The sequence below is a fragment of the Otolemur garnettii genome, unplaced genomic scaffold (assembly GCF_000181295.1).
Source record: "Otolemur garnettii isolate 467f Iridium unplaced genomic scaffold, OtoGar3 scaffold00034, whole genome shotgun sequence".
NCBI lineage: Eukaryota > Metazoa > Chordata > Mammalia > Primates > Galagidae > Otolemur > Otolemur garnettii.
The window spans coordinates 8,199,968-8,218,555 of record NW_003852429.1 but is presented as its reverse complement, the minus strand read 5'-3'; the positions used below and the strand labels follow the sequence as shown (position 1 = coordinate 8,218,555).

At 40.3% G+C, this 18,588-nt stretch overlaps 1 protein-coding gene across 3 annotated transcripts in view; it reads left to right on the top strand.

Annotated features, from left to right (window-relative positions):
* Positions 1-18,588, top strand: part of DOCK9 (dedicator of cytokinesis 9) — a 175,143-nt gene that overhangs the window by 116,604 nt on the left and 39,951 nt on the right. The window contains exons 36-39 of one of the 3 annotated variants that reach the window (XM_023513093.1): positions 3,770-3,836; positions 5,225-5,272; positions 8,465-8,508; positions 16,279-16,394. In XM_023513093.1, coding sequence (XP_023368861.1) covers positions 3,770-3,836; positions 5,225-5,272; positions 8,465-8,508; positions 16,279-16,394 — 275 coding nt within the window. Of the gene's footprint in view, positions 1-3,769; positions 3,837-5,224; positions 5,273-7,776; positions 7,914-8,464; positions 8,509-16,278; positions 16,395-18,588 lie in introns of all 3 variants that reach the window. The other 2 variants (XM_023513092.1, XM_023513091.1) reach the window with 2 other exon arrangements.

The window sequence follows — 18,588 nt, the reverse complement described above, 5'->3', positions numbered from 1 at the left end:
ACTCTGACCTTCTGTCTTAAGGAGATAGAAGTGTGTTAATGAAGTAGCTTTTGATTTTTTTAAAAAAATCCATTTGCCCAACACACTGACAGGCAACTTGCTTAACTGTATTTGTCAGTCTCTGGAATTAGGAAATATACAGGGTGTCCATAAAGTTTGTGTGCAGATTTACACTGTTAAACTATTTTAAACTGCACACAAACTTTATGTCTACCCTGTATTATTAGAGATCCGTGCATTTCTTTTGTTTAGAGTGTGCACGACAGTCCTGCATTAACTTCCATTTTCTGATGGGAGTGGTGGTATCATGGTATCGTATTGCTCATTAAGGGTTTGACAACCACGTTTTTTACTGGGAGTGAGCAGAACTATGAATGCTCTGTCTGGACCATTTAGGGCTTTTGGAGATGTCAGTTTCAGTCTGTCAGCTCATCTTTGCGACGTAGCCAGTCCCGTGGTATATGTCACAGTTCTTGGTCAAATATCTTATCTCATTTTCCCTACAACAAAGTTGAAGGTGTGCTGTGAGCTTCATTAAGGTGATTGAATTAAGATGAATTTTGAAAACAAAATGCCACGTTTGGGAACTGTAAGGCCTCTCATGCTGCCTGTACTAGTGGCAGTAGGTGTATGTTAAACCTCCAATGGAAGGTCTTTCTGCTGGGAAATTGTGTCTGTTTTATATCAAACTTCATTTTAGCAGCATCAGCAGCCTGACTCAGGTGGTAGGAATTTCCTACTTATCCTTTAAGTGCTTAAGGACTGGGTGATTTTACTTTTCTATTAATGTATTAAAAAAGATGTTTAAAAAAAGACATCCAGACAAGATTATCCTTGAATGATGACCAAATGCAAAAGCACAGGGCAATTATTCTGATAATTTGGGTTATTAAGTTGAAATGCTTCCCATTTAAGCCAAAAGTTCTAAATTTTGCTTCTTGGTAAGGAATTTTAACCAGGATTATAATTCTGTTTTTTCTTTTTTCTTTTTTTTTTTTTTTGGCAGGGGCTGGGTTTGAACCCGCTATCTCCACCATATGGGGCTGGTGCCCTACTCCTTTGAGCCACAGGCGCCGCCCCTGTTTTATCTGTTTTTTAAGTTTTCTTACAAATATTTTAAATTTCAAATATTGAATATGATTAATATAACGTAACTGCTTTTTGAAGACATATATATAAGAAATTTTGAAGCCAAGTGAGAGTTATTCTAGTTAGCCCTTTGGAAAGTCATACACATATTTTAAACATGCAATTGCCCCTTCAAAATACCTCTTTTTTTTCCCTCCAAGTTGCCTTCAAGTTATCAATTTTTTTCTTTAGAATTAGAACTTTTGTAAATGTGTATCCCATTTAAGAAATCTCCTCTCCCCAAGTTCATGAAGATATTCTCCTATATTTTTTATAAAAGCAGCATTATTTAAGTTTTCATATTTAAATCTAAAAATCTATCTAGAATTGATTTTTATGTGTGGTAGCAAGTGGGGAGAAATTGCCTCAGGCATAGTTACTGCATAAACAACCGGAAATAGGTGTATAGCCTTAGCCCCTCTGTCCTCCCATTTATACCATATTTAAGGAGTGTCTGCCCCCCCCCCCCAACACACACAGGGCCCTTCCTCTCTCTGGCCATCCTGTGTCTCCTGCCTTTTTACAGAGCTTAGGTCTGTCTTTCCATTCTCCTTGGCCAGCAACCTGAGCGTTCTACCCCTGCGTGCTGGGGTGGCTGCAAGTACCCGCATGAGGATCCCACCAGGCTCCCCTGTGTTTACTTGGCTCCCTGCATGCTCCTCTTTCCAGATTGAAACAGCCTCAAGTAGCCAGTCAGTTCCTCTGGAATCTAAACTCAGAGTCCCTCAAAGATGGAAACTTCCTGACCCATTAGTGTTACTGGTCTAACAGGACAAAAATGGCCTCTAGAATCAGATGCACTCCATTCAAACTCCCGTGCATCCTTGCTGCTTTAGGCTGTACATGGGGAATTACCTACCTTCTCTGAGCCTCCATCACCGTCTGCCTTGAATTATGATGAGCATTAGGTGGCACACTCTATGTGGAATCATGCCAGCACCTAGCACAGTGCCTGGCACATAACAAATTCTCAGTATATGGCCCATGTCAGCCCTACTTGTCCTTGTTCTTGACAAGTGTAGAGTGAAAGGCTATGGCCATGCATCTGCACAGACCATCAGCATCTTTGTAGCCACTCTGTCTAGTCATCTCAGGCGCCAATGTCGGGTCCCTTTGTGGATGCCGCTTATCAGGGCCTGAGACTGATTGGTCTCTAGCCCCAGCCTATCTAGCTGGTGACCACTGCTGTGCTGTTATCTCAGGAACAATTGCTCTTAGGTGCCTGAGGGCTATTTACTTTAGCAGAAGAGTGAGTCTTTGAGAGAGTAAGCAGTCTTCTTAGAAAGACAGATCTTAGTCTTTAGCAGAGCTTAGTGATCTTCAGCAGACGGACACTGTGCTGTTCTGCAGGCAGGAGAAGTGACAGAGTCAGTGTAAGTGGATCCGTGATAGAATGCGCAGGCACCCGACTGTCTTTTCCTCCAGCCTAATATAAGGCTGATCTCGTGCCTCTCAACACCACAGGTGTAGAGACTATCAATTCACCAATCCTGTCATCTTGCGAGCTCTCTCATGCTTGTTAGGAGAGCTAAATCCCTCTCCATGGCCTTTTCACCAAGGTGTTCCATTATTGAGCTATACAGATGTTTCTTATAACTCTCACTCCTCCTAGCCATACGCTATATGGGCTGCTACACTAAAAGAATCAGTGGCTTTTTCTCAAGAGAGAAGCTGCTTAACCTACTTCTCAACCTCAGTGTAAAATGTAGGAATGCAAAGAGGGTTAACTACCAAATGATAGGAACTCTTTGTGTAATACAACTGTTAAGGGTCTGTATATAAAAATTCACGCCTGTAGTCCCAGCTACTTGGGATGCTGAGGCAAGAGAATCGCCTAGGCCCAAGGAGTTGGAGGTTGCTATGAGCTGTGATTTCATTGCACTCCATTGAGGGTTAATAAGTGAAACTCTGTCTCAAAAAAAAAAAAAAATTTAAACACACATCCCCTTTGATACAGCTGTTGATATTTCATTTCAAAGAATTTGTCTTACCGATTAGTTAGACATACATGCAAAAACGCACATAAAAGGATGTTCATTGAAATATATCATGATACGAGAAAACTAGGGAGGGGGAGACAGTAAATGTCTGTCAGTAGGGGACTGGTTAACTCAATTATGGGTTATCCATAGAGAGGAATATTATGCAGCTTAGAGAAGTTTGAGATAGATTCAAGCTGTGTTTTTCAGTTAAAACTCAAAGGGAAAAATAGTTTAGTATGCAAAAAATTTCAACAAATTCCCTGCTGGGAAGAAATTCTGTACTAGGAAACAAGAGTATCCAGCTTTATTATACATATGTGCCTACTTAAATTTTTTAATTTTCTAGTCTGTGTAAGAGCACATGATATATAAGTTTTAAATAAGCATTGGAGTAGAATATAGCACTGGATGATGTATGATGAAATAAAAGTTCAGGTGTTCAAATGGAGCATCTGTAAATTGAATAAACCTTCGTGTATATTATCCCGTGTAGATTAGTCACTGTGGTTGATCCATTGGTCAGCTATAAATGGGAGCGGGAGCAGGCTTGGGAGACCCACGTTCCAAGTTCTCCTTCCAGTTTTGTAATTGGTGATCCTCTGTAACGTACGTGATAGGTATATATTATGATTTTGACCAAATAAATATTTATTTTCTAGATGCTTTGTTTACGTATTGGAACAAGGCTTCAACATCTGAACTTATGGATTTTTTCACAATATCTGAGTGAGTAGTTTTGTCTTTGCTCATTGGATTTTGATTTTTCCTGAGTAATTAAGAGGTGTGATGAATACTCTACATGTAGTTAAACAGGAAGGTCATGTATGTCACATCCTCACGCGTTAAGCCTATTCTCCTGGACCTGACCCCAGCGTATATTTTTTGAGTTTATGACCTAGCGAACAGTGCCCAGCCTTAAATTATTACTGATTTGTGATTGTTGTAGATGAGAGGTAAATACTATATGTGTATAAGCATTTTAACAAAGTAACTCAAAATTATTAGTTGAATTAGGTAGATACTACTTTTTTAAGTTGAATGTAATTTAGGCAGATGCAGAAACTGAGACAAAATTGCTATAATTTTAAAACATGATAAGAATTAAAAGTGAAATCTTATATAGTATCTTTATTTCATTTTATCTCTTTAGTATAAGTTTCTGATTCCCTTTAAGTTCTTTACTTTTGTAAATATGAATCAATAATATCATATCCAAACTGTTGGGCAAGATGGTTTTCTAAATTCTGAAATTTTTGGATTTCTTAAAAATTTGCATTTTAGAATATATCCCATAACATCCCATCAACATCTCAGGTAGCACACAACAGTTAAATACATTATTTCTGCAGTAAAAAAAACCTTCTGCAATACCGTTATTGTTCACAATAATTGGATAAATCATAACTATAAATATCTTTATGTCTGTTAGTTTGGGACATGATTTAGTGCCAAATTAATTTGCATGAACCTAGGTGGAAAGTTGGGTTTGGGGGCTTTGTGTCTGTCTAGCAGGGGGTGTGGTTAAAAGTCTTAGATCACAGTTTCATGACCAATTCTGAGTTAAAGGGGGTATTATCTTGCGGTGAAAAGAGACTCCACATCAAAGACACTCACTAGACATTGTTTCATCTACCCAAGTAAATAAATTGATATTGTAGATATATGTATTTTTTTAAAAAACAAACAAACAAAAAATAGACACTTGGGGCCTATAGGGGATGGGTCTATACACGTGCCAAAAAAGAGCTCTTTGTATAGGTTTGAAGGAGGGTTAAATAAGCAACTTGGAACAGCATGTATGGTTTTCATTGTGATTTCTAAGGCAAACTGCCTTGGAGTAAATCTCCCAACCCCAAGCCGAGGGATGGTCCTGTCACTCAGGAGCCTTTGTTCTGTGTTGTTCTAGCCACCGCAGTACTGACACACGTACAATAAAGGGCTTCCCTTCCAGGTGAATAATTTTATCTGAGTTCAAAGGGAACATCTAGAGAACTTATGAAACCCAGAATTAAAGGTCTATTGGTAGACATAAATGTTTATTGCATTTTTTATTTTTGGAAATAAAACAATTTTTTCTGTATTGTTTCCCTGATAATTTTTTATCCTGCCTGCAGAGTCTGCTTGCACCAGTTCCAGTACATGGGGAAGCGCTACATAGCCAGGTACTGTGGGCATTTGAGTTTGAAGCGTGTCGTTTTCTGTATTCCTTGGGTCTACTGTGTGGGACGGTCATCTGTGGTGACTGGCAGTGGGGTTCATGTGAGCAGCCATGGAGACGGCTTTGGATTGCCACCGTGGGATCTGCTAGTGACTTTCATCTGCATTCCTGCCTTCCTCTATCTTATTTCATCTTGTGCATATCTCTTGGAAAGACTTTCTGTGGTGGCCTGTTGTGACTCTTCTTCCCTACCTTCCAGATGTGCCCTCTGCTCTGCTCTGTCTCCTCTCCTTTCTCTTCTCCCTGTTCTGTTCCTCTTTGAGTGTTTCTCCTTCCTCGGTGATTCCTTTCCTCCATTTCACTTTGAGAGATCATTCTTATTTTTCCTGCTCCCAACTAAAAGGACGTTAATTTCTCGCCTTACCACTCTCCATCTTCCCTAGTAAAACAATGTCTTCAGTCCATCTGGCATCTCACTAACATGGAGCCTTTCCTCCTCCTATGCTGGCTAACCACTGCGTGCCCTGTGTTCTTACCTGACCAGAACTCTTTGTGGAGTGTCACACCTCCCGTACTTTCCTGTTCTGGAGTCCCAGGAGAGCTACAGCTTCCCTGCTGGTGTGTGTCGTGTCCAGACAGCTCTTCTGTAGAGGGTGTTTCCTTACAGCACATTTTGTCTTACCAAGTTCTTCCTCCTGCCCCACAGCCATTTCGTCTATCTATATTTGGGTTGCCCTGCACTGTCAGCCATTTTCTGGTGGTGTCTTTATGGGGTCTTGGTCTAAGTATTATATTTTTCTACTCTTCTTCTTAAGAGCTGAATTGTAAGTAAACTTATATTTATGTTTTAAGAAAAGCTTTAAAATTGAATTCTAGTTGGGGTTTGTTTCTCTTATCTATAATTTTTTATTACATCAATAAAATAGGACAGATTTTTTTAATATAGTTTCTATTTGAACATGAAGATTTTATGTTAACATTGTTCTTTTCTGGGGATATATGATAGATTTTTAGAAGTATGTTTTATGTTAGAAATAAAAGAATGTTTCTTCAAAAAGAAGCAAATTAGAATATTTTATGCTTTCCTCATGTTAATATTCTCTATTTTTAATTGAAATATGGTAACACTTAAAGTTCTCTTATTTTAACTTTTATTTTTTATCAGTTTTCATATTTGAGTTTATGAGTGCCAAATGCAAGTATATACAAGGTGTCTTTATACCAGCAACATCTCACATTGCCTTTTAAGATGTCTCTTTGATTTTGTCCTACAGATATGCGCACACAGTATATTTTGCTACAGAAAGATACTCTGCTGAGCCAGCTTCACGCTTTTTGCAATTACTGTCACCTACCTCACAAGGTGGCATTTGGAGAATGTTGTGCCAAGTACAATAAAACACCTCAGAGCTTAAAATGGTGAATGTGGGAAGCTGAAGATTTCTGTCCTGACAAAATATTTTAGAACTGGGTTTTGTGAAGTAGTTAACTTATTTTTTCAGGGGATATAAATTTAACTTTTTAAAAGAAAATCTTTTGACTTCATAAGCACCCTGTATATATTTGCATATATAATCGTGGATTGCCTTAAAAATAGAAGGGCAGAGAAAGACAGGCATGGAGATGGCGTTACTTTGTCCTGTGTTGTGTGGAAAGATATGCCCTGCTTTATACAGAAGTTGCCATAGTCTGTGCTGCATGTCAAAAAGACACTGAACTATACTTTGAACATTGCCGATGTTTGCCATCCCTGGTGGTTGGGTTTCATGAACACTGTGCCTTCTCGTCCTCACTGAGATCACCCAGCAGCATGCTGTCAGTGAAAGTTCATGCATGTCCCTGTTGTCCTACACACAATAACATGATGAGGGGAATGGTTGGCTCTGGGACTGGGGACAGGTGTCACTCCAGCACTAGTCTCGTTTCATCTGCTCTGGTGATGGTACACAGTAGGAAGTTAGCTGTTTGATTGCTAACCCAGGTCACTTTTCTGTTTTCTCTACTTCACTGCTGACAAGTTTAACAAAGTGTGTGGCTCTTCTTCTTCCCGCTTGGGTAAGAATAAAGGTGTCAAACTGCCTCATATAACCCCTCCCATTGCATGTTTGTTCTCTGTTTCTTCCAGTGCATTTTGCAATTAAAAAAAATTTTTTTTTCTTTTAGAACATATCTAAAAAGATTAGGGATGTTCTGACAGTTGTCACAACCCTAACTTTTGGCGCTATGTTGGAAGAGTGATGCTCACTTTCTTAAAAGTAGCATCTCTAGAGTTCTTTACAAACATGAAAAAGGTCTCTGCTTTGGCCTGATTTTTGCTTCCAGGCTGTCAGGTGCTTTGCTGTGAACATTTTAAGAGCTGCCGCCTGATTGTGTTTCTGACTGCTCCTCTAGCTCCATCAGTGTGTGGCCATCTCCCTCGTGCCATATTGTGGCTTCACTAACGCTCCCTGTCTCGCTGCAGTGTAACACGTCTAACTTTGCTTCTATCCCATTTCACTCATGTTGCAGGAACCAGGAGGGGTTGGGACCCATAGTTCATGATCGAAAATCTCAGACATTGCCTGTTTCCCGTAACAGAACAGGAATGATGCATGCCAGATTGCAGCAGCTGGGCAGCCTGGATAACTCTCTCACTTTTAACCACAGTAAGTCCCATGACATACCATCGTAACAGCAGCCATCTCATGTGCCATCTCAGAGGGGAGAGCCCCAGGCCACACCATGCCACATCAACAACTCAATTTTTCTTCCAGCTCAAAGCAAGTAGGATGAAGAGCTCATGGCACAGTTTCTGTCCTTGGAGGACAGTCCCCAGGCTTTGGGAGTGACACAATGTGGAACATGCTCAACTACGGCACCAAACCTAAACATGCTAGACCCTTGGCCCTGGTCTCAAAACAAAATTTGGCAGGTTCAATAGCCAGACATTGTCCAGTATTTTAAACATAATGTTTGGATTTATTGCTTATAGCCGACATATCATTGGTTTTGCCCTGCAACTCCTGTGACTATCTGGGACAGATTTTTCTCACTGTCCTGATACTGTGCATGTAATTGATCAAGTGTCCACATTATGACATTCCAGCTCGGGATGGATGTTAATCCTTCACTGCTGTGAAAACATAAAGCCCGTGAATCAATTTATAAGGGTGTGGAAAAGCGTCCAATAACAAAGTGACTTTTTCTGTGTTTTCAGTGTGAGAAAGATATCAAGTGTGCTTGGAATTTCTGTAGACAATGGTAAGACTTAATCAGGTTGAAGTCTGCTTACGAGGGCGCTTCACTTGCAAGCCAAGACCTTTTTGTTCATCTTGCCTTCCTAACTTTGGGGCTTTCTAACTTCATAATAGAGATTTCTTCCAAAATATAGGAGCGTATTTTTAATTTACTTTTACCAATTTACTTTTACCAATCACCAGAGGGGACACGCCATTGTGTGCTGTTGCTAGGAATTTAAGTATTTTATTTTCTTAAGGGTTCCTCAAAGCAGAAAACCTAAAAGATACCAACCATGCATGGTCAGGAGTAGTAGCTCATACCTGTAATCCTAGCTCGTTGGGAGGCCAAGGCAGGAGGTTCAAAGCTTGAGACCAGTCTGAGCACCACAGCAAGACTCCACCTCTACAAAAAAATTTTAAAAATTAGCCAGGCATGGTAGTGCATGCTCGTGGTCCCAGCTGGAGACTGAGATGGGAGGATCACTTGAGCCCAGGAGCTTGAGACTGCAGTGAGCTATGATGATGCCACCACTGCACTCTAGCCTGGGCAACAGCCCTGTCAAAAAAAAAAAACAAAAAAAACCATGCATAACATGAAAAAAATTGTGTAATTGTTTATAACACATCCCATTTTTGTTGGTTCTTTTAGTGTAGTGTCCTCTGAACTGTTCCATCTCCCCTGCAAGCATGACATAGCAAGCTAGTTTCATCTAGATAATTACTTGTTCTTATTCCAAGTGCTGTCTTTATTACATGGTTATTAATGTTATCCCACCATTTCTAATCATAAGAATTCCATTCATTGTGACTTTTCAGACCTCTTTTTTGATACGGGCTAAGAGGAAAAGCAATATTCCCAACACCTTGTGTTGATGACAGTTCAAAGTAAAATGACTGGGGAACCAAAACATAGCAGCTTCCTACCCCACCCCCAGCAAGGTTAGATATAATAAGTCTCTATAAAGTTTGAGGCCTAATTTTAATAATATTATGTCAGTATACTACCCACTGAATTGGTAGCCATAAAATGCTACATCTGAGTTCTATACTTACCTATAGAATGCACATTTGATGGCGTTTAAGGCTAAAATACTTGATTTTTTGACATCTTGTCTGTTGGAGCTTTTTGTAGCCCTGTAGACAAGGAGTTGAAACAAACAATAGGAGTTTTATCATTTTTAGTTTTCATTTTCTGCTTAGCAAAGAAATTCAGTCCCCAGGGATGCGCAAAAACTGCTGGATTCCCTTTGCTCAGATAATTTATATAACACAGAGACTAACTCCCTATATTATAATTTTTAAAAAATATATCAGCATGCCAAGTCCCTTCCTCTAAAGATAATGGTTTAGGGACGTCAGAAAACAAATATTAAATGAATTACATGTAAATAAGTAACCGTAACCCCTCAGATATGCAGCGCTCCTCCCACTGCATGTGGGTTTGTATGGCGGCTTGAGTGGGAGGAGGGAGGCAGCTGGCTCCTGCTGCTGCCAAAGCCCTGTTCACAGGGCTGGTCTCCATTCTCCCGGCTGCCCACAGAGAGCCCTGTCCTCCTGCCATCTCATTTAGCCTGGCATTTGCTGCCATCGTTTGTCAGTGGCACACTATCCTCAGTCTTGTGTCCTTCTGTGCCAGTAAACAGTTTGTAGCCTTCACCTGTGTTCCTGCATCCGCATTATCTCTGGAGTCATCGCATCTCCTCCTAGCACTCAGTTTCCATCTGTTAATGCATCTTTAATTCTCACTGTGTTCCAGTGACTGCATCCTCTCCCTCTGCTAGCTCTTTGAGTTCCAAATCCTCCACTCAGCCAAAACAGCAAAGAGAAGGGGTGTGCATTGTAGGTATACATGTGTGTGAACATGTATATGCGTGTGTACATACATGTTGGCGTACATCTGTACTTAGGTATTTTATGGGAAATTTGTGGCCATATAAGTTTCTAAAAAATCCTATTTAACAATGAATATAATACCTTCTGTTGGGCCAACCAATATGATGTATGTTATATGTGAGAGACTTGCCGAGAATACCCAGAGTCTAACATAGATTTCAGAAATCAATCTAAGTAGCAAGAGACCTCTGTGCCTCACTTCCTCTGAGTAGGAAAGGCTTTGTCAACCTCAGGTTGACCAGCAGGGAGCAGCAGAACACCAAAAAACACAGAGTGCATTATAGGTCTGGCTGTGTCGCCCCATCCTCACACTGTCCCCACCACCTACTCATGGACATCAAGACATGGGAAGAGGCACCACGTGTGCTATACGTGTAACTCTAGCCAGGACTTTCCTTTATTCTTTAATCTTGCTAGGAAATAATGAAAATAGTTAATCTTGCTGTGGCCACATCGTCTTAGCTATCTGCAAAACACTCTTAAAGGATGGGTTATTTAGGCATTGACCTCCTTCATTTAACTTGCATGCGTTGTGTGTCAATAGAAGAAATTGGTGTCAGATGAGAAACTGAGAGTGATAGTTATATAGAGATTATTTTAAATAATAAAATAATTTTCCTCCACTATGGGAAGAAAATCAAAAGTGATAGCTACACGTGAAATACATACATAAACCACATCGTGGGGGAAAACTGTGAAGCATTTGCAAAACTATATAAAATAACACTTCATATTTACTTTGATGGTATGTTGTGTTCTAGGACTATATTAAGTTTATTTACATGATAATTCATAATTGGCGGAAAGCCGACCAAGGGGTAGAAACCTGTGAAGAAAACCTATATAATCTATATAACCTATATAATCTATAAACCTATATAATCTAAGAGGCAGCTAAGGTCATGGGGTTAAGTTGGTGAGAATTAGTTTGGGGACCAGGACTGGAAAGCATTTTCTGATGGAATTGCCCATGGTGGCAGGTGCTAAGATACCTGTGAGGTCCAGGTGGGTGTCTGCAGCTGGGGATGTGAAAACAGACTGCGTGAGTGTCCCAGTCACGGTCACTTAAACATCTGACAAAGAATTAAAAGACGTGGCTTGTGAACCTTCATTTAACACTGATAGTCTGAAGCACAAGTAAGAAAATGAACATAGGTGATCATTATTACCTTTACTGTACCTAATATCAAATTAATAAGAAAAATACAGAGAATGTATAGATCTTTAAGTTAAAGTTAATATTTTCCAAGTTCCTAAGCATATGTAATAAATGTTTACAACTGGATAAAATGTTCTTGGATGCTTTAAAAATATAGGCTTATTAATGTACATAGTTACCATTCAATAAAAAATAAAAATAAATAAATAAATAAAAATATAGGCTTAAAATAGTAAATGAAGGCTCGGCGCCTGTGGCTCAAGTGGCTAAGGTGCCAGCCACATACACCTAAGGTGGCAGGTTCATATCTAGCCCGGGCCCGCCAAAAAACAACAATGACAGCTGCAACCAAAAAAAATAGCCGGGCGTTGTGGCGGGCGCCTGTGGTCCCAGCTACTTGGGAGGCTGAGGCAGGAGACTCGCTTGAGCCCAGGAGTTGGAGGTTGCTGTGAGCTGTGATGTCATGGCACTCTACCCAGGGGGATAGCCTGAGGCTCTGTCTCAAAAAAAAAAAAAATAGTAAATGAAATGTGTGTTTGTAAACCTGTGTCTCCTTGATTCTGGGGCTTACTGCACATTTTCTAATATTGTTAATATCTGGGTTATCATACATGTGTATTATATCTAATATTGCAGTCTGTCTTTGGTGCTTCTTGCAATTGATAGAGTCTTAGACTGGAGGAGGTCCAGCATGTGCACATTTGGAGTCAGTAATGTATAATGTCCTTAAAGAGGGCTTTAATTTAAAACGTGAGGTGTGCTTAAACCACATGTGTTCATAGATTTGGGTCTGCACTTTCTAGGGTGCAATTTGATGTGAGGGTGAGAATCTGCACAGGGAAGAGAGCACCAAGGACAGTGTGACGGTCGCTTCCTCAAGTACAGACTCTTACATCGTAGACTGTGTTCACAAGTCACTTTGAGCAAATTTGTTTTCTTAGTGTGTGAACCAGAGGGCAGAGGACAAGTTATATAATTTTGCCTCAGAATAATACTTCTTATTCTACTCTCTATTCCTTGCCCATCTGTGAAGAAAATGTTTTTAAGCAATAAAAGAGGGATGGAAATGAACAGTAGCTGTTGACCAGTCTGACATTTTACATAAATATTTGCACTCAGTAAAGCCATATACCATGAGTTAATACAGCTGGGAGACTAGAATTCAGGGAATTCTTTTACCAAGAAGATTCCTTATCTTTTAGTATTTATATTCTCACAGAACTTACAGTTTTTCTGGATTCAATTTATGGATCTGAAGTAAAAGGTCAAAATAAAAATAAGAAATTTGGTTTTATGAAGGGTGAAAATACCCATCAAAACAGATGTGGTCTCTGTGGGGATATGTGTGTGTGTGGCCCACTCTTCTGTCCCAAATGTCTTCTGACATTCAGAAAAGGCATGTGACCTGGATTGGGCTTCTATCCTCCCCACTGTGTTACCTCATGTCAAGGCAGTGGGAGAGAGGAAGAGTTTACAGATGTGGTCAGTGTCATTGAACTGAGCTCTTCCTGTAACATGAATTTATAAAACAGAGTAACATTAATTAAATCTAAACATACCAGATGACATAATGAAGGGGATCTTGTCTTTGGCCCAGGACTGTTTAAGAGGTTTGGGGGTTTTAGAATAAGTCTTTTCTCAGAGTGACAAGAGAGTGGAAATTGTGTAGAGTTGAGCAGTCAATCCAAGGGACTGGAATGTAGCTCAGAGCAGCTGTGCAGGAGACACATCTGTACAGAGTCCTGCCCCTCTGTCCCTGCCAGCAAGGGTGGAAGGCATCAGCGCCGGGCCCTGCCTCAGCCCCTGGTAGGGATCAGCACAGTCCATGTCATGCTTCCTGCTTGCTTGAGTCAAAGCTGTTTTAACCTGCCTTCTAAAAGTTGCTTTCCCTAAATTAAGACATTTCTGTGCCTCTTGAGAGCCCCTTCTTGGATCTCCTAGCTCAGTTCCCCCCCACCCACCCAATTGGTGGATAACATGGTGATTGTTGATTGTAGTCTTCTGCACTCAATTTGTTCCTGGCCTGGAGACACACAATCCCCAGTTCTTGTTATGGGGATGGCCTCTCTGTACTGCCATCTGTGCTTAGGGATTTTTAAAAATAACAGTAATTCAGGAATCCTGTTGATTTTTGAGATGAAACAGTTTAAGGAAAAGCAAAGTATAACAGATTGTGGCTAAAAGAACCATTTCTTTTAAATTCATTTGCAACCCAGCCAAAGGAGTTGCCTGACTCTTACTCTGAAGGAGATTAGACAGCTGGTGTGGTGGCTTGTGGGTGGTGTAATAGCTTAGAGAAATTTTGTCGTTACCACACTTCTACACATTTTTACATAATTATATAATTTAATTAGCACAGCTGATTGATTATATATATATATAAGCAACATACCGCCAAATTCTAATTTTTAATTGTTTGGGGCTTTCGGCCAGAAATAGGTGAATTTGGTGGGAATTCTTCAGGCTGTCTCATCTAGAAAGAGAAAAGGACAGCTCTGTGTAGAGAAAGAAACTGAAACCATCAAAGCAAGTTCCTTAAAATTTAACTCACTCTCAAACTCATTTGGGGCAAATGGTAGCCTTCAATAAGGGGTCCTTTTGACATATTTGATGATTTTGGTTGGTCTGATAACAGGTATTATATTTTTCCCCCTCTCACCACAGTTTGTGGTCTCTTTAAGAATAATCATCTGTTTTCCTCAATCTGCTTTCCTTTTTCATTGTCTCTGTATCTTACACATCTCACTGAGTAAAGTCAGGCCTTGGCTTATATGAAAGCAGTGCAATTAATATTAGTACCCCAGCATATCCAGCTTGCTTTTCCATGGGTGATTTCTTACTCAAAAAGCACAAATAAAAAGAAATAGAAGTAGCATGCTGCCAGGTGTGTTATAGACCCTCACCAAAGACACACTTGGGCAGGGCTGTGGGGTGGAAGTAATTCTATCCACAAACATGCCACCTCAGGTCCACTGTAGTAAAAGCCAAGCAAAGTTGGATAAAAATGTTGCTATTATATTTTTAAAAGCACTTTTGTAGCTTTAATGAGCATCACATATTTTGTAGCCCTTTAAAAAACGTTCTGTTTTTCTAACACTTAAATCAAAATGATGTCATGCTAGGTTATTGTTTCCCAATAATGTGTAATAATGACACAATGACATGGGTAAGGAATTCGGAGTATAGGGTTTTTGTTTTTTTTTTCCATTGCTGGTCTCAAAATTCCCTAGGTTTTCTTTACTTCATTTTCTTTATCTGTATACAAAATGTCCTCCTCTCTGGAGTGTTAAGTAGTAAGTGCTGATTTGTTTTTGCTCCTCAGAGAAAGACATTACATGGTGTTTTGTTAGATTGCCATCTTTTCTTGCAATCTAGATCAATACTGTAACATCTTTGCATTCCTGTATGTATTTCCGCTAATGCATACCATTTCATAACTTAATACTTCCAATTGTTTGTCAAACTGCATTTTATATCAATCCTAAATTGATTTTGTAGCCACATATAGAAGATTTCTATTTGTGCTTGAATTGTGTGTGATTAAATTTAAATGACAGGTTCTTCAAGTCCTTTCCTCTTCCTAAACATTTCTTTCAGACAAACTGGCTTTTATGCTTTTTATTAAAGCAAGTAGAATATTCTTAGCAGTGCAGTCAACTCTTGATTATCATTTATAATTCTAGCTGATGATACAGATCTTGATATTACTGACTTAGCTCTTTTCTAGCTATGGGCCAGGCACTATTCTAAGAACTTCACATATATTAATTATTTTAATTCTCACCATGAGCCTTTGAGATAGATACTGTTATTATCCTCTTTCTATAGATAAGCAAACCAGGGTATAAAGAGGCCAGATAACTTGCCCAAAGTCACATAGCTGGGATGTGCAGAGCTGTGTTTAGAGCCTAAGGCGGCGGACCTCAGGCTCATTTTCCTAATCCCACGCTAAGCGGGCAGTGTGCCCCTGCACAGGAAGCTTGGGGATCTCAGCCTCCCTGAGCACTCTTGCCAGGTTGTGGAATCGCTCCATGCCTGTCTTGCTGTGAATTCTGACTCCACTGTCTCCTACCTGTGTGACTTTAGACAAGTCCTTTAGCCTTTCTGTGCCTCTGTTTCCTTATCTGCAAAAAGGGTTTAATAATATACAGACCTGGCTCGGGGCCTGTAGCTCAAGTGGCTAAGGCCCCAGCCACATACACCAGAGCTGGCGGGTTTGAATCCAGCCCGGGCCTGCCAAACAACAATGACAACTACAGTCAAAAAATAGCTGGATGTTGTGGTAGGCACCTGTAGTCCCAGCTTCTTGGGAGGCTGAGGCAAGAGAATTGCTTAAGGCCAGGAGTTGGAGGTTGCTGTGAGCTTTGATGCCACGGCACTCTACCCAGGGTGACAGCTTGAGGCTCTGTCTCAAAAAATAAAAAAAATAATAATAACATACAGACCTTGTAGGACTTTTGAGGGATTAAATGAGATAATGTGTAAAGTTCTTAGAATTGTGGCTGGCACACACCAAGTTCAAGTGCATAATCAGTATTTGTTGTTGTTATTGCCCTTCCAAAGTTGAAAAAGAGTTATAGTTGGATGGAGACAGTAATACTCCTCTGTTGCTCCAACCCCTCAAAAGACAAACTAAAGTTGGTCTTCTGTAAATAATCAAAAGTTGACTGTGACCGTCCCGTCCTGCCTATCCTGCAGTGTGAGCCCAAGGGCATTAATGCTGTGTTGTGATTCACACAGGCTACGGCCACTTGGATGCAGATGTTCTTCACCAGTCACTGCTTGAAGCCAACATTGCCACTGAAGTTTGCCTTACGGCTCTGGACACTCTCTCTCTGTTTACATTGGCATTTAAGGTTAGTATTGAACAGCTGTTTGTGGTCAGAGTTCTACCTTTTAAATTCATTCTGCTTATTAAGCTCAACCAGCACAAAAACTTACTGGTTCAATGTGTTATATTTTTACTTCAGCAACTGTTTTGGGCCCTGTAAGGAAACCATTAATCCTTAAATTCCTTTAAAGAAATCATTCCATAGTGGATTACTTGGATACGATAAAGTTTGACCAGTCACTGTGTGCCCCATCTTTTGGAATGTTGAAAATGCAGTCTCTGCAGGCAGCTAACTCTTAGCTAGAACTTTGAGGATGATAAATATAAGAACCTAATCAGGCATTTCTGCTTTGAATATCTTTAAATATCTCCAAATGTTATAGCAATAAAAACTAGATACTTATTTAGAAAGGAGCAATAGATACCAACAGGTTTATCTGTTCAGATTTGTTTATCTGCTACTAAATTAAATGGTAAAAACCTTCGCAAAGATAGAAAATGAAGGGAGTTTTTTGTTCTTGTTGTAAAGTTTTAGTAAGTAATATTTGAGTAGGATGGAGGTGGACTTTTTAGCCATTCTCTTGCTTTTAGGAACCTAACACTTCCCATTCTTGCTATTGAGTACTCCCATTGCTAGTGTAGAAAGAGAGAATTGAAGTAATGTTAATATGCTGTTAATACTGAAACGGTTTGGGTATTTTGAAGGGTATTTGGAAAATGGAACCAAAGTCATTCTCAGCTTTACTTATCACCGCTACACATAAAATACATTTATTAGGAAGAATAAAAACAGTTTCCCTGATACTGTGTCACTTTATTTTAATGTATCTTTATTCTTCTTAGCCACCATCTTGCTCACATCCTCATAAAATGTAATTACTAGAAATGTAGGTGAGAGCTGAGGAAATACAAACCCTGAGAGAATGACTATGGGGTGAGAGTGGAGGAGAGCTGTGCCTTATTCAGCAGCAGCTCTGGAAGTGTGGTCTTCAGGCCAGCAGCAGCTGCAGCCCCTGGAACCTGTTAGAAATGAAAGTTCTTAGGCCCCATCCAGGCCTACTGGATCAGCAACAATCTGGGCGTGAGACCCGAACACTCCAGCTTAAGAACCACTATCTACTACAACTGTAAAGGAGCTTTTAGAAGCTGTATTTTCTTATGTATATTTGTAGTTAACAATTCTTATGTAAATAGGCAGTGAAGATTTTGAATGTGACTGTTTGGCCATGCACCCCTGTGTGAATACTAAACATAAATCCTTAAGTTCAGAACAGCAGTTGCAACACTGTCTTCCACCTTTGCCTGTGCCCCGGCCTTTAAGAGCAGGAAATTCTGGAGCTACAAAGCTGAGTGCAGTCTGGGTGGTGTACATGAGAACAGTGACAGTTTCCTTACTGAACAACCTGCAGTTCTTACCCAGACACTCTTAAAATTGCTTGCTTAACATTAAAGAAGAGTATTCCTCACGGCTCTCAGATCTCCAAATGTCTGGTCATTGGGTAGGTTCTGACTCCCAAAAAAGAAAGATCATCTGATGGCTTCTGAATCAAAGCTGATTGTGATGTTTATGGGCTGAATGTCTTTGGGAAGATTCCTTGATATCTACGGACTTAAGATTTCTCATCTGTAAGGTTAGAAAAAAAGGCACTACCTCACAGGGCTATTGTGAATGCTAAGTGAGATGACCCTGCTGATGGCCTTCCATGTGACTGGCAGATCCCAGGCCGCAGTGCCCTTGGAGACAGCGGGTGTGTGGAGATACCATGGTCTCTAAATCCCAGCTTCACCATTAGCCATCTTTTCAGCCTCATTTAGTTCTGATCTTCTTACCTAAAACACAGCAATTTCACCTACTCTATAAGATAGAAGTGCAGATGTGTTGATGCAAAGTATCCAAAAGCTATGCTACAGGACCGGAGCACAGTGGGAGCTCAGGTGTTAACTCCAGGTTACCAGGGAGCACTTCCTCCTGTGTTCGCTCCTTTTTGGCCTATTGCAGGCGTCCTCAAACTAAGTGGGCCACATGCAGCCCACCAAGGACATTTATCCGGCCCGCTAGGTGTTTTTGCCACTGCTTGTTCTGCTTAGCAGCCAACTCATCCCAGGGCCTGCAGTCCATCCCTCCAACAGTCTGAGGGACAGTGAACTGGCCCCCTGTTTAAAAAGTTTGAGGACCCCTGGCTTATGGTAAAGGGCCTGATCCTTGAAATACCCAGGGA